The sequence below is a fragment of the Ischnura elegans genome, chromosome 4 (assembly GCF_921293095.1).
Source record: "Ischnura elegans chromosome 4, ioIscEleg1.1, whole genome shotgun sequence".
NCBI lineage: Eukaryota > Metazoa > Arthropoda > Insecta > Odonata > Coenagrionidae > Ischnura > Ischnura elegans.
Genome location: NC_060249.1, coordinates 81162019 through 81177742, shown reverse-complemented (window position 1 = coordinate 81177742; position 15724 = coordinate 81162019). Strand labels below are relative to the sequence as shown.

Here is a 15724-nt window from a genome sequence, read left to right as displayed (position 1 = left end):
TATACAAAATATTGCGTTTTTAAATAAAACAAAAATAATTTCTTCCAGTAATTTCATTTTAGCAAGGCTAAATAAGAATCTTTTTCCTATGTTAATCATCTGAAGAAAAAGTTCATTCCGCGCATTCCAAATTCCATTGTGGCCTATGAATTCCTCTGTTGTCTGCTTTAGAAATGTGAATCACAATTTACTATGTGGTATCTCTGCTATTGAAAATTAGCTCTTGGTGGCGAGACACGGAAGCAGCGAGCAATCATCTCCGTTTAATCTTTGTACGATATTCGTGATACATTTTTTTCAAGTCTAGTTTCTCTACATTCGCTAAATTTTAATTTTACTTGCAGGTGAAACGTTCGGTTTCTTTCGGTAAACTCATCTATGATTCAATGGTTGCAAGTTCTAGGTAGTACAGTAGCTTGGACAGCTCTGTATTTTACTATAAAGCACATATGGAAATTTGAGCCGGAACCTACCAGCAGAATTGTTGCTGCTGTTCATGGACTTGTCGCCACTCTTCTTTCCGGAGTTGCCCTCGCTACAGGACCATGGCCATTTACCGACCCAGGTTAGAAATAAAACAAATATGTATTATACACATGGCCATGTGAAGATGCTGCAGCTTATTAGCGACTGCATGTGAAGCCTGATCATGCATTTTGTTTTTTTTCTCAATCTCATAGTTGGAGACAATCTTGTAAGTTTTGTAGGCAATATATAGCATATATTTACTGTATCACTTAATTTAATCATTCTCCATAATTCAAAGTTTATCTGTAGTATAGGAGATTGCTACTCCGTTGTAGGTTAATCTTGATTTCCTGATGCTGCATTCATAAATCGGAATTGGTACGTCGTAAGCCAAGTAGAAGAATAGCATGATAGTGGCTCTCGATTGCCAAGGTTTTATATTTTCTCGTATAAAATTCATTTCCAATAATTAGGTCAATATTTTGAGGGAGTAAGATGTTTGGCATGCTGAAGCTTCCTCGGTAATTCCCATCTTTTTTTGTGATACCTTGAGATAAGTTTGTTGGACGTCTCCAAATAAATTCGTTTAAATATCTCTTAATTGACTTTTTGCCGTGATTCATCCAAAATAGTTCGTAAAGAAATCGTTTTCACATTAATGGATTTGAAGGGTTATCCCCAATGAAACAGCCCTTTATCAGCCATAATCAATTTTATTCTCAATAGAAGTTAGTTCTAGCCAGTTTAATCAAGGATATTCCGCTCCTGCCATACCGGATTGTGGTACTGTCGCCTCTGTGAATATGGTCCAAGGAGGATTGCGTTGAATCTTCTAGTCATGATGGTTTCCGATGGGTAATGTTGTTTTCTGCCAAGAGTTTAAAACAGCATGGAGGTAAAATGATAACGGGGATATTCTTCTACATCCAGTGTCAATTGCAAATTATATAAAGTAAGTAAGGGATACTAATCAGTGATCAAAATTAGATCTCAGTTGATAGAGACCTACAGTATTTATTCGTGGTCGCCCTATTCCTTACTAGCCATGAGAAGTATTTTGTGATCGTTTGTGATGGATTGCCTTCATATTTCTTGGATTGAATATCTGTAATTTATTTATTTATCTGTTTTACAATGACAGCAGCCAATTTACAATAATATACAGTAATAATACACAGTAAATATATAAAGTGGTATATGAAAACATAAGATGGTAAAAAGTTAGTACAATAACAAAGGGGAGTGTGACAACGAAGAAGGTTTGACAAAGTATAGTGAACAAGAGAAAGACAACATATCAAGGAACCAGGAGAAAGGAGGCCTGTGGATTTTATGAAGGCTGTCAAAAAAGAGATTGCATTCGTATGCAACTTGATTTCCAAGACGGGTAAATCTTGCAAGAGGACTGTTGAAGTCAAAATTGGTTGCATGGTATCTGCGGCTCAAAATGTCACAGGATCTTGTTGTAGTTGGGATTCTGAAGTCTATTTCAGCTAAGGGATCCGAACAGTTTACGTAACCATTAATAACTTTAACTAGCAGGACTACATCAGCTACATCACGCCGCAGGGCAAGAGGTGGAAGATTGAAATCCCTGGATAGGTCTTCCACAGGAACATCCATATAGCCGAAGCCCATTCGTACACCAACCAGACGAATAAAACGCCTCTGCAGGACCTCCAGTCTTATCTTGTTACCAAGTGTGTGTGGGCACCACACGGGACTTGCGTATTCCACCAGTTGTCTTACAAGGGAGCAGTAAATAGTACTAGAGCAGAAGGGTAGTCAATACCTCTAGAAACCCTTGATATAAAGCCGAGCATCTTGTTTGACTTGTTGCAGATACAGTAAATATGTTCATGAAATCTCATATCACGAGAAAATATGACACCAAGATCTTTTATGCTCTGGGAACGTGGGATTTCACTCCCAGAAATAGAGTATCGATGTATGATTGTAGATTTGATTCTATGAAAAGTGATGCAAGAACATTTACTGGGATGCGGACAACTACAAACGTTCCTATCTTTTTTGAATTCTTTGAACCGCAATTTGAATTTCACTTACGAAATAGAAGATAATAACTCTCTCAACTTCCTAGATCTTAAAGTCACTAAGGTCAACGATCACCTCGAGTTTTCAGTCTTTTGGAAAAACTCCTATACGGACCAAGTGATCCACTCCAGTTCAAGACATTGTTATTCTCAGAAGCTATCAGCCTTTCACAGCATGTTACACAGGTTGCTGCATATTCCGATGTCCCCTGCCAATTTCAATGAGGAATTAAACACAATTAAACTAATTGCTAAAAATAACGGATACAACGAACAGTTAATTGATAGCTTATATGGGAAACAATTAAAAAAACAAGCAGTGGGAGAAATTTATGGATCCCGAACGCGACAAGAATCAATGGCCAAGTGGCGTAGAATCCTTTTTTTAAAGGACATCGTGCCGAAGATTTACAAAAAGGTGCCCAAGGATAAAATAAAAGTTGCGTTTTACAATAAATCCAACCTCAGGAACATTCTTTCCCTCACAAAAGATCCCATCCCAAGAGAAGAAAGGAGTGGGGTGTATGGACTATAATGTGAATGCAACGCGGTGTATGTTGGGCAAACGGGGCGACAATTTCAAGAACGGGTGAAAGAACACCAAGCCTGACTGAGAAATAAAAAGACTACTTCACAATTTGCCATACATTTGTTAGATAACAATCATCAAAGTGATTTTGTTTTTGAAGTGCTTCATAATCAACCTAAAGGACCTATATTAGACGCTTTGGAACAGATGGAAATTTTGCGGCACGTACGTTCCAATGACAACATTGTAAACCAATTTTTGTATGACTCCAACTCCCCTCTTTTAAGCCTCCCACTCCTAAATTCCTGGGCTAATAACATGACGAACTCTTCGACCTCTCTCTCACCTGAACCATCCACCCTCCACCTGCCATGCCCTCCCTAAGGGAGCCTCCTCCCCCTAACTTCTTTCATACCATATGACCAAGTTTTTCCCCCTCCCTCTTCTCTGTTGACCAATCCGTTCAAACTAATTACCTTCCTCCCTACCCCTCCTAGCCTGGTATAAAAGGATGTGATGGACCTCTGTAGAGTTCACCTGATGATGACGTCTAACGTAGAAACCATGGTCGTGAATAAATATTAATGTGAAAGCACAAAGTTCTTCTTTTTAATTTAATTATGAATCGCTTTCACCAAGTTACACCTCAAACAATCAATTTTTAGAGGATGATGATAAAATATTGCTGCCATCTCCAGAAAAATCAGCTCCACCCATTAGCAATATTTATAATTGAATTTATTGGGTGCTTATAAGACTGAATCAAAATATAACTAATAACTTCAGGCTTTACTTTGTGAAACCTCTCCATATTGGAATTAAGGAAATAAAACTTTGTAAGGTTCACTGTTATTTAATTATGGGCACGACCCGGGTTTTGTAACTTGGTTACGTCGTCAGGTGACTGATCTTGCATGCATCATACATTTATACACAAAGTACACAAGTGAAGGTGAGGACATCTATCGGAAAGGAAAAGGGCGGGGGTGAGGGTTAAACACGGAATGGAATAGTGAGAGGGGGGGAAAGGGGCAGCCTTGATTTGGGACGAGGGTTTTTCCTGTGAGGATAGGTATCTGACCAGCCAGGGGAGGGCGGGGTTAAAGTGGGTGAGGAGACGAGAGCTAAAGAGGGTGGCGGTGTTGGGGAAGAAAGAGAGGATACCCTCGTCCCAAATCAAGGCTGCCCCTTTCCCCCTTTCACTATTCCATTCCGTGTTTAACCCTCACCCCCGCCCTTTCAACCAGTCCTTTTCCTTTCCGATAGATGTCCTCACTGTCACTTGTGTACTTTGTGCATAAATGTATGATGCATGCAAGATCAGTCACCTGACGATGTAACCAAGTTACGAAACCCGGGTCGAGCCCATAATTAAATAACAGTGAACCTTACAAAGTTTTATTTCCTTACTTCCTGAATCAAAATTTGAAAATATCAACATTTCATGGGATTTACTGATAAATAGTTATTGTTGTGATATCACAATATTTATAGGTGGTGAGGTGCTTACAAATATTTGATATTTTATGATATTCACAAGCTGTATGAAATCATTTCAGGCTTGACATGATGGAAATGTGATACATCCCTGATAAATTACAGCCGCTGGGGGCTGCTATACATAATTAATAATTATGCGAATGAAATCATTCGCTCTGCATAATTAAAAAAAAAATCACGAATGAACCGTCACGCCCTTAATCATTCAATGAAAATAAACACGTTATATTTTTGCTCATACAATCATGTGAATGATAGCAGTGTGAATGATTTCATTGGCATGATCATTTACCGTGTATTACCGTCATACTCATGATCATTCAATGAAAATTAACATGTTGTATTTTTGCTCGCATGATCCCGTGAATGATGGTAATGCGAATGATTTCATTTGCATGATCATTTACAATGTATAATGGCCTTTATGGTAATTTCCACACTTTAATATAAAACTCCAATCTACCTTGAGAATGGCATATGATTGTCAAAACCATGGTCAGTAGTGTAGTTACTTATTTTGTGGAAATTATAATTGGTGTTCTTATATATTTATCATGGATTTATTTAAACCATCCATGTTTTAGAAAAGGGCTTTTGGTAACCAAGGTACCACCTCAATAGGCGGTAAAGCCCTGCAAAGCACCTCCTAAACTCACCAACTTTCACTTGACTGATGATGGAATTTAATGTATATACTCAAGCCTCATTGGCTGTGAGTGGCTGTGCTCTGCCAGTAACTAGTAAGAGCATTCTGAGGAGCTGTGAAAAGTGAGGCACAATTTCTGGGGCAGCCAGGCGAGAATGAATGTTCTCGATTATTCCTTATGAAGTGCAGACGTACTCAGCCATAGGTTTGTGATCGGTCTGCTGGAGTGGGCTCATAGCTCATTTTTCCTTGAAAACGGTGAATGAAAATGACTCACTTGTAGTCTTTCAATTTTTATGCTGAGTGCAGAAGCTATTTTACCGGGCTATAGTGGGTGGTCACCTTATCTACAGTGGAACCTCGTTAAAGCGAGTACGGGCTATAGCGAGGCCCCCGCTATTACGAGATATAGCCGATTCACCGTCAATTGATCCTATAATAAGAATGTAAAAAAATTCGTTTTTACGAGGCCCTTTTGGTGTTGGCTCTCGCCATAGCGCAGGTTTCACCGCCGGAAAAACTTACACCAAGACTCCATAATCTCTGTAATTGCTAGCGATCTGTTAGAAATGAAGTTAATGGAGTGCTCAGGCTCAAATTTATGTGGTAAACTGTCGTTCGATAAATAAGTAGTTAATTTTGGTGAAAATATTGTGGCATTAGCATTCGCGAATGCTTGATCTTCTTTTGTTCCTCGGGCGGCAGAAAGCAGGCGTCAGCATACCGGCTCATCCCTGAGTTGCATGAATAGAAAGCATTTGATGGAACACACCATGGCCAAAAAAACACCAAACACGTCTAAGCGAGAAAATAAAAATAAAGGAGTAATATGAGGTATATTGGCTATTATTTGCACCACCTCCGGTAAAGTGACAATTTGCTATAACGAGTGTTTATTGGTGCACCGTGGGGTGTTGTTTTATCGAGGTTGCACTGCATTTACTCTACGCGGCTAGTGATCACAGGGAACCCATGGGACTTCAGGGAGTTAATTTTGAATGCTTCTCTCACTGGCACAGAGCCAATGCTACTCAGTTTAGTGAATGTATGTGTGTCTATATTGGTGGATCCCTATTTTCAAACATTTTTTGTTTAAAGTAGATTTTTTTTCTTAATGTTAATAGGCAATTATCATTATGTACTCATTATCAGTAGACTTTATTTTACAGTTATAACTATTTGATGTGCGATTATTTTTTACTTGTTTAAAACAGTTTCTAATATTTAAGCATTGTCAAAACGTATTAAATCCAAGGAAAAGCACATCTTTGATTAGCCAGTCTCTATTGAGTGGAAAAGTTGGTGCAGCAAAACTAATTCTTGGAAAAACTTTGGTGAACCTGTATTCCCTTCTATTTTAAAATTGGATGCATATCTAAATTGAAAGATTTTTGCTTTTAGATTGGAAGACAGCCAGCTTTTAATCTGTTAATCATCTTTGTTTAAACAATAGATCCTTAGCATGTAACTGTCATTCACTGCGACCACCTGTGAATTTTCTTTACCATATAGTAGCAGGGAATTTTCTGAAGGATTTCAGCTAGCGATTATGGAGTTGCCTGGGAGGTTTTCATGTGCCAATGGCTTCATCATACGGTCATGGTCATGATGCTGGTGCTCCTCTTTCTTCTCTTTTTATGAAATATGCATCATAGCCATTTCCTATCAGAGCCCACATAAGTGGTTTCATTTCTCCTTGTGGGTTATTGGCATCACATGCAATTTTTAAAACTTGAATTAAATTTTTTATGGTGCTGAACATTTGTAATTAATTTTGATGGGACTCCGAATTTAAATATTTTTTAATGTGGGTCTTCTTTCTGCTCTCTGAATAGCCCAAGCAAGCATCCATTTAAACAGGACAACTTGTAATATGCAAACTACCTCTTTCATTTAAGCGAGTCATCCTTAGTGCGTGTCATCCACAAGGACCACCAGTGAGATTACTTTGCTATATTATAGTGAGGGTCAAAAGAAGGAATTTTCTGAAGGATTTCAACAATTTGTGAGTAACTGTGAAGATGCAAGGGAGGTTCATTTATGCAAATGGTAAATTATGGCAATATCCAGTCATTTACAATGCCAACACATTATGTACAGCCTATTTGTAATTTCACTATATCCGAATCAGTGCCACATGCCAGCTACATACTTCTTCTAAGGTTTACTACCTATGCAGGAAAGCTCTTCAACATACTTTCCTGAGTGACATGAATTTGATGCCTGGATGGATGTTGTTGAGATATTCATGGAAAGCCTCTAGTTTTTGAGAAGTCAGATCGCATAAGTATCAACCTCATGCACATTATAACTAGCATGGTGTTTCATGTTTTCAAGCATCCAATGCATCCTTCTCAATAAACTCTATGTATAAATTGGCTTTGACAAGAGAGAGGGGAAATCATAGCTACCTGAATCTATTTGTGTATAATCCCATATTTTAGAGGATGTATGTAGTCATTCAATAGGTAGAATTGAGCTATAGAGTAAGTTATTTCAAATTAATTTTCACTTTTGACATTGAAAGCTAATTAATTCCGTTGTCACAAGGATCATGTAGAAGTAGCAGATACAGAAAGCACTCGAGGGGGGAGGGGCACAAAAGACATTTTGAACTACCTATACTTTTATTGTGAAAAATAATCAAGTTACATGCAAAGTTTAAGAAAGTTTTATTTAAACTGATTATACAAATATATCGTCAAGAAGACGAAACAACCTTATCGGCCGCATCTTGAGACATGATGGCCTGATGAAGACAATCGTCGAGGGACAAGTTGAAGGCAAGAATGGAAAAGGTAGACCTCATACAAAATATATGAAACAAGTAAAGAAGAATGTGAAAGAGAAGAAATACGTAGGTTTGAAAAGATTAGCTGATAGGAGAACTGAGTGGAGAGCTGCGTCAAACCAATCCTAGGATTGTTGACCAATGATGATGATGATAATACAAATATATAAGACAATGCCATCTTATGACATAAAAAAGTTCCAATTGTGGTTCGGCAATGAAGGCAACCCCGCCAGGGGGCCCCCCTGCGGAAAGTAAAATTCGAATGCAAATAAGTGAACCTTTGCATCAAATGCTGTGCTTTATCATTGGTATCCATCGACCTATGTGTATGATTTTCTTTCATTGAGGTTCACAAGTTTTTAATGTGTTGGCAATTTGAGGGTCAGTCATACTCATATAAGTGATCATGTGGTCGTGATGGGTTAAGCTCCATGTTATTCTTTGGGATCTAAGTCTTGTTGTGTGAGGTTGAGACTATCTTGTCTTGGACAGTATTACCATGGTGCTGATGGTCAACTCAAGTCAACGTGAAAGTAACAAAATGGCATGGTGCAATGCCAGTTGGGAACTATTTTGCTATTTTGGAACATCTTTTCCATATGGCGAAGTCTTAAGCTTATGATATGATGCACTGTGTATTTTGGAATATTACATCATTCCTAGTATGAAACTTGGGCATTGATCAAGGTTAACCCATCTCTCACATTTTGTGCAATAGGGTAGTTCCTTCATCAAAGAAAACAAAAGGCATTTATTGCGATTAGTTACCCACCATTAGTGTATTCATAATAAGTATACAAATTATTTAGTTTTAGAAATCCTAGTTTAGCCAAATGTTAATGGTCAATTTTAACCTCATTTGAAAATGGCCAAATTGGCGGCCATGCAATGCCACTCCACGTGACGTCACAGGGGCTCAGATGCTATACGAGTCGTCAGGAGTTTTACATCGTCTGAGATTACCAATGCATGCATGTGGCACAGGGGAACATCCCTTAATAATCACTTATTAAAATTGCCTATCGTCGGAAAGTTTCCTTCATTTGATAAGGTATTAATAATCCTTATTTAAGCCAAGCTCTACCTGCTAGAAGGGTACTCTGCCACCTGCTAACAGCCTGCATCACAGCGGCGCACATATCCTCGCCTCAAGGTCTCCTCACATGGTGGCAGAGGGAACCAGAATGACGTCACATGGGCTTTTCCCAGCATTCATACTTAGCTGTCGCATTTTTACATGCTTGAAATTTTTCACTTTTCATTTAATCCCGAAAAATAGATATCGTCCTTTAAAAGCCTTAAAGTATGAAATGCGTACTCCAGGTGTAATAATCTTTCAATTTAGGCATTAAAAAAGTAAAAGGAAACCACCCTATTCATTGACATTTGATGTTAATGAGCAAAATGCATTTTTTCAGGAAATAACACTACATTCCTGTTTGTTTGACATTCAGAGGTTGATCAGAATTCAATGTTTTCCCTACTTTTTCACATTTTCAATAACATAGATAATAACTTGGTGGCAGCGGGAACCAGAATGACGTCACATGGGCTTTTCCCAGCATTCATACTTAGATTCAGATGCAAATTGATAGATCTCTGGTGTAATCTCTGTTGCCAGCATCCTCATCTTACTGAATATTCTTATCTCTGCAGTATATTTTATTCATGGGCTAGTTTAGTCATAGCATCAGTATCAGAACCAGGTCACATGTCCCTGGTCCATCAGAACCACCATCTTGACATTATGGTGAGTTAATTGATAAGCAGTTTACCCTGGTACCTTACCATATTAGATAGCAGCATGTTGGCAATGAATGAGGGTATCACGGTTTCTCAAGGCTTTGCAGTATCTTTCATGCCATCTCTTCAGTTATTTGCAATACAAACGAGATACGGCCTGTTCATGACTTCACTGCATCCAAATCAATGCTGTATGCCAGTTTTGTACTTCTGATTCTTGGTCTACCACCTACGTGCACACACTAATTTCTTCAACACACTTCTCTTTCCTGAAAGATACATCTATCTAGTATGTTTGAAAATGGGTAAGAAATACTTACCTCTTAATTTTTAAGATGCTAGGAGAATACAGGTTATTTTTTTAAATAAGTGAGTGAAAACTCCACCACTCTCCATCAGCTAAGTATTTTATTTACAAATAGGGGTTTAAACATAACACATCTGGTGATGACACAAGTGAGGTATGTATCTCGAATTTATCGCCGTGCCTATTCTCAGCTTGACCTGAAGACCTGGCCTTGGAATACCATACCATCTACGCCCATCCAATGAACTGTGAGTATATTTTTGGATAGTTTGGGTAATGCAGGGATATGGGGTTTTTGCTTTATCTTTATTAATGTCCTTCTGTCTATAATTTACTTTTAATTTTTGTGTTGCATTCGTTACGTACAGGATACATTTGTAGCTGATCATGCTGTTGTGTGTCAATTGAATCTTACGTTGGTGCCTTGCTCTTGGGGATGTTAATGCTATTGCTTGCTGATAGTGATCTAAATGTTTAAAGCTTGCTTTGCAAACTTAGCATGAGGATTGGGTAGATATTATCCAAATCCTGCTTTAAAAATAATGTCTTACTTGGTGGTATAATATATTTTCCCAATGGAATTATTTAATTTAAAGGTGCAGCACTATTGTATGGGGTGCATATATATATTGTTAATTTTTTATACTAATATAGGGAGTGTGGAAGTGTAGCATTTTTAAAACTGACCAGCAGTTTTCCATAATGACTTGAATCCATCTTACCATATGTACCCTTTCCCTACCTTACCATCTTCCTCCTTTCATCTACTTACCTGCTCTCACTGATTCTTTCCTACCACCTCTTTCCGTACTTGCTATAGGGTATTTAAACAAGATGTTTTCAGATATGGTCTTTTGAGGACATTACTAAATGCATTAGTCAATGTATTTTACTTCTTGTGGAAATTTACTGTCAGTTTTATTGATGTACCTGTATCAATTTGAATATTTTTTGCTTATTTTAGTATGTACATAACAATGCCTTATTTTAAATTTGTGCTGGGATAGTGTAGTTGTTTGTTTCATTTAATTTGAAAATGTACATTGCAATCTGCTCTTTGAGTACTCTCAGTATGTATTCATGATACAGTATTGATCTCAATGGAAAAAATTTGAATTTCATTATGTTATTCTGTATGATAATTTAGTCTCATCATTTGGAGTTGATTGAGTCCTCTTGGTTAGGTATTATTCTGATAGAAGTGGTGACTCAAACTCTTGAGAGTGACAGCCATTATTTATCTGAACATATATCTACAGTATTTCTCCGAGCACCCTAATTTTGAGGCTTCAGTTTCGGGAAATAATTTTAAAAATGTGTTTCAATATAGTCCCCCCTTTACTTTAACCATGGGCAGTTTAGGAATAAAAGATGGACTATATTCAGATAAATACGGTACTTCTGTAATGATAAAACATTTTTTTTCAATGCATTGATTAATGAATTATATATGTACTGATTGTTTGTAAGCTCTAGGTTTGATGGCAAGTTCGTTTGCCAGTCCACGATTTTCTATGATAATTCCATCAGTATTATCTCATGCTGGTTCACTTTCTAATTAATTAGCCATGAATGAAATGAAATGTCTGTAACTGCTTTGTGAAAATTCTCTTATCTCTAGTGGTGAAGACAATTGTTATTGCTTATTTCCAGAAAATCTAAAGTCTCTCTCAAGGTTTGTTTCATTTGCAAATGTATTTCTCATTCTTTCCCGTATGCTTCATGAAGCTGTGCCATGATACATTGCCTAATGTAAAATTTGTAAGTGCTATTTTTAGTCATTGAATCTGTATCCATGCTCATCTTCCTGCCATAGATGCTCGATTATGACTTCAATCATTAAGTCACTTTTTCCTCCATAGGGAAGATCATGATACATATTTGTCCCTAGTTGAGAAGTGTTATTTTAGGTAAATACCGTCTGCCTAAATGTTAGTTTACTCTTGGGTGCTTCAGTTTGCACTTTTTTCTTCAATTTAGAATTGTAATTCACTGCTTAGTGGCTTAACTGCATCAATATTAGAGGTGCAATTCATTTCCAAATGGGTAGCTATCTTGTGTCAAAAATTTCATCTCAAAGTTCCACAATTTTAATAAAATACTAAAATACCATTGTAGTGATTTTTTTGCGAACACTTCTTGGTGAGTTGGTTGGGTATGGTTTTTATGACTAAGGACCAGTTCTGTAAGTCTGGTTAGCTTTTACCAAGTTACCTTTGATATGATGGTATGGCCATAGCATTAACTAGAGAATATTTGAAAGATAAAGGAAAGCAAAGTAGTTAAGAAAAAATATTAGTAAACCTGGTGACCTTGGATGTAAAACTTATTTAATTCTGGTGTCACGCTTTTGTAAGTATTTAACTGGATACAAAACCAATCCTAACTGTGCCACCATCCTCAAGAGTGGTGGGTCAAGTTTGTGGTGGTTTGTATACTCCTGGCCACCATCATGGAAAAACTCTGAGGCTGAGGTTGTCATTGGTTGACAATTGTCGATTATTCTCTGGTTTCTAAGAGACATCTTGATTTTTTAAATATCAATTTACACATTTAGCTGATAATCTATCCTGGGTAATAGTTTGTAGACTTTTCTCACCATCTTAATCTCAATAACCTATTTTATTTTAACCTTGCATTTCTTGCATTCCTCACTTCCAATCAACCCCTCTTCCCCACCCGACGTTTTGCACCACTAGTCTTGAAAATTATACAGTATATCAAAACTAGTCGATGATTAAAGGTTAAGTTGTAGAAAGCAAAGCTAACTGGAAAGGAGCTTTCAATCAAGATAACTTGGAGAAAGCTGGGAATGACCATCATCAGCCAATGACCTGAGTACCACTAAATTGGTGTGCCTACAGTGGGGGGCGTACAATCCACCACCAAATTGTCCCAGCACTTCAAACCGTGATGACAATGGTATATTTTATCATTGAAACCTCGGCCATGCCTGACCAACTAACCTGGTGGTGTACCCAAGAAAACTTAACCTATTGCGTAAGTCATGAAAGCTTGAAAGTCTGTTATAAAAGTACCATTTTCCTTTTTTTCAGTCAGCATGACTATATTTGAGATCAAGTGATGTCAGTTTCAATTAATACATACATTAAAACCTCAAAATCCCTATTTTATTCTCATTTTTATTGATTGGATGGCTTTCTGTTGTCTCCTTGTGCTCATCTGTTGTATTCATAGGCAACCTGGCACTGCACTGTGCCTTGGTCTTTGACCTGTCTAAAACATTTTCTTCTAGTTGATACTATACAAGTCCTGTTCACAAATCGAGGTGCATTGCCCTGGGATATCATGCATTACATATTTGGGCAGGAATAAACAAGTCCATAAAATGTATAAAAATATTGCTTTTTGGCCTCCTCAAGGGGTTTTGCATTTCTTAGGAGTTGAAAATTTATTATATCAATACTTGTAGCTCCAGTGTAGCAGAACTTTGAAACTACTGGTATAATATACCCCCAGGAATTTGAGTGTCCACTGGCAAAGGGAAGAATAGGTGAATAATCCTATTTATTTTTTAGAACATCCCGTCTACTTCTTTGCATAAATGATTTTACCAAGCTTTGGGTATATTAATATATATTTTTAGATGACATAACATGTAATTTAATTAGCATGCAGTGGTCAAAAATCTTAACATAATATTTAAAATATCTTCAAAATTAATTAAAGTGCTATAGCCTTGTTGGCAGGGTGAAGGTATATTGGAATAAGAGGATCATAACAAGTCCTAGACATAACTCTATGAACATTTTAACAGGTTTTTCTTGATTGAAAGTGATTTTTGGCAACATTAACTACTTAGGGTGAGAATGACAATATGATGCAAGAAAATCCCAATTAGAATATTTGGCTCAATTTCTGTATTTTAGTCTGGTCTCTTTGGTGCATTCTATTTCTACCTTGGCTTTTAATTATTCTTGGCTTGCTGACCTCAAGGGTGATTGCCATGCTAAAAATTTTAGCGAAAGCTTTATTAAAAGCGGATCAATTTTTATTGCTAAATGAATATAATTCGATGTACACTAACCCATTTCATTTTGCAGGTGGGCCCAATACGCCACAACAAGTTACCACCCTGAGTGTGTGCCTAGGATACTTCTTATATGATTTGGCATGGTGCTTATGTCATCAAACTGAAGGAGTCACAATGATAGCCCACCATATTACTAGTATAATTGCCATAGGTCGAATAATTATGAAAGGTTGTTCTGGTGCTGAGGCATCTGCTGGTGCTGGTGGCTTAGAATGTACTAACCCTTTGCTGCAATTAAGGTGGTTCATTCGTAATGCTGGTTATAAAGATCATCTCATTTACAAGGTTGTGGAATTAACTTTTATGTCTTCATTTGTTTTTATGCGAATAATCGCTGGGAGCTATCTTTTATTCTCAGTTTTAACTAGTAACAACACAGATGTGGAAGCTAGATGCTTAGCTATTGCCTTGTATGCTATATCCTGGGTTTTCATGGTTTCTATTGCCAATCATTTTTATAAACATTACATCAAAGGATCAAAAGTAAGCACTGATTAGCGTTTTATTTGCTTAATTGGCATTTTTGAACTCAAATTTGTCATTAGCTTCAAAGCTCAAACTTTTTGTTGTTACAAGTAGTTATTGGAACCATAGAGGGTTTAATTTGATAAATATTTATGAACTGTTGTAGAAGTTACTACAAAAGCACATTGTAGTTGCTCGTGTAATTGAATTTTTGGTATTTTTTGTGGTTATTAATCTGAAAGCAAATATTTATCATTTTGGATGATAGATTAGCAGTTGAAATCCTTCCATTGTGTATTTTTTTTATATTAACTGCTTACTGCAGCATAAAAGTGATAATGATGGGATGTACTTATCGAAGCGTGTGAAAAGAAAGTATATATTTTTATGGTATGAATACCAATATCTTGAATAGTCAAAATGCAGGTCAAACCTTGAAGGCAAAAATTGGCTCAGGTGTGAACCTAGTGTGTAACCCATGCATGTTACATCTGTATAAAATATTGCTTAAGTGAAAGGTGAAGGAAAGTTTGTATAATATTTTAATTATGAGCATTTTGTATCGCTATTGTACAGAAGATTTTTCAAGTGGTGAATCAAAATGGCCCAAATTGTGATTGACACTCGAGGAATGTGCCTCTCTCAGCAGCACAGTAGCTGGTATGCTGGAAGGAATTTGTACCCCACTATCGGTTATTTTATATCAGTGCTTAAATTAGTCGCAATGGTACACACATAGAGGTAAAGCCATGTTCTATTGCATGTGCGTCAATTTAATAAAAAAAAAATGAAATGATCGGAAATAATTAATTATACTACCAAAATTTGCCAATAAAGATGATGACTACTATTATCGTACATATTTTGGATTTAGGGGCATGAATACCTAGATAGATTTGTTTAATTTTATCCAGATCTTGACCTCCTCTTGCTTCTCATTTCCTGTAAAACTTGACAATAAAGAAAGTGATCTAAAAATAATGATAAGTACCATATGTGATAACATTCCAAGTTATGATTTAATACTACTACATATTTATCAATATGCTTCACATAAAAGGTAGCTGTCATAAATGGGCATTCAACTAATCTATTGGACTAATCCACCATGTGTGATTTGAATGCTAACTACGTAATTGGGTAGGTGAAGTGAATTTTCCTTCA

At 36.9% G+C, this 15724-nt stretch overlaps 1 protein-coding gene across 1 annotated transcript; it reads left to right on the top strand.

Moving 5' to 3' along the window:
* The first annotated feature begins 31 nt into the window (after nt 1–31).
* LOC124158173 lies at nt 32–15410 on the top strand. The gene is made up of 5 exons (XM_046533360.1): nt 32–272; nt 345–565; nt 681–694; nt 9613–9741; nt 13904–15410. Exons 2-5 carry the CDS (start codon nt 379–381, stop codon nt 14591–14593), a joined length of 1020 nt encoding a protein of 339 aa, XP_046389316.1. The 5' UTR covers nt 32–272; nt 345–378; the 3' UTR covers nt 14594–15410.
* Nucleotides 15411–15724: the final 314 nt, after the last annotated feature.

What these genes read in the sequence shown, in the direction of transcription:
- LOC124158173 (XM_046533360.1), top strand. Translation starts at nt 379, where the DNA reads ATGATTCAATGGTTGCAAGTTCTAGGTAGTACAGTAGCTTGGACAGCT. An exon ending in ACCACCATCTTGACATTATG is followed by an intron (nt 9,742 to 13,903) that starts GTGAGTTAATTG and finishes AATCCCAATTAG; the next exon opens with AATATTTGGCTCAATTTCTG.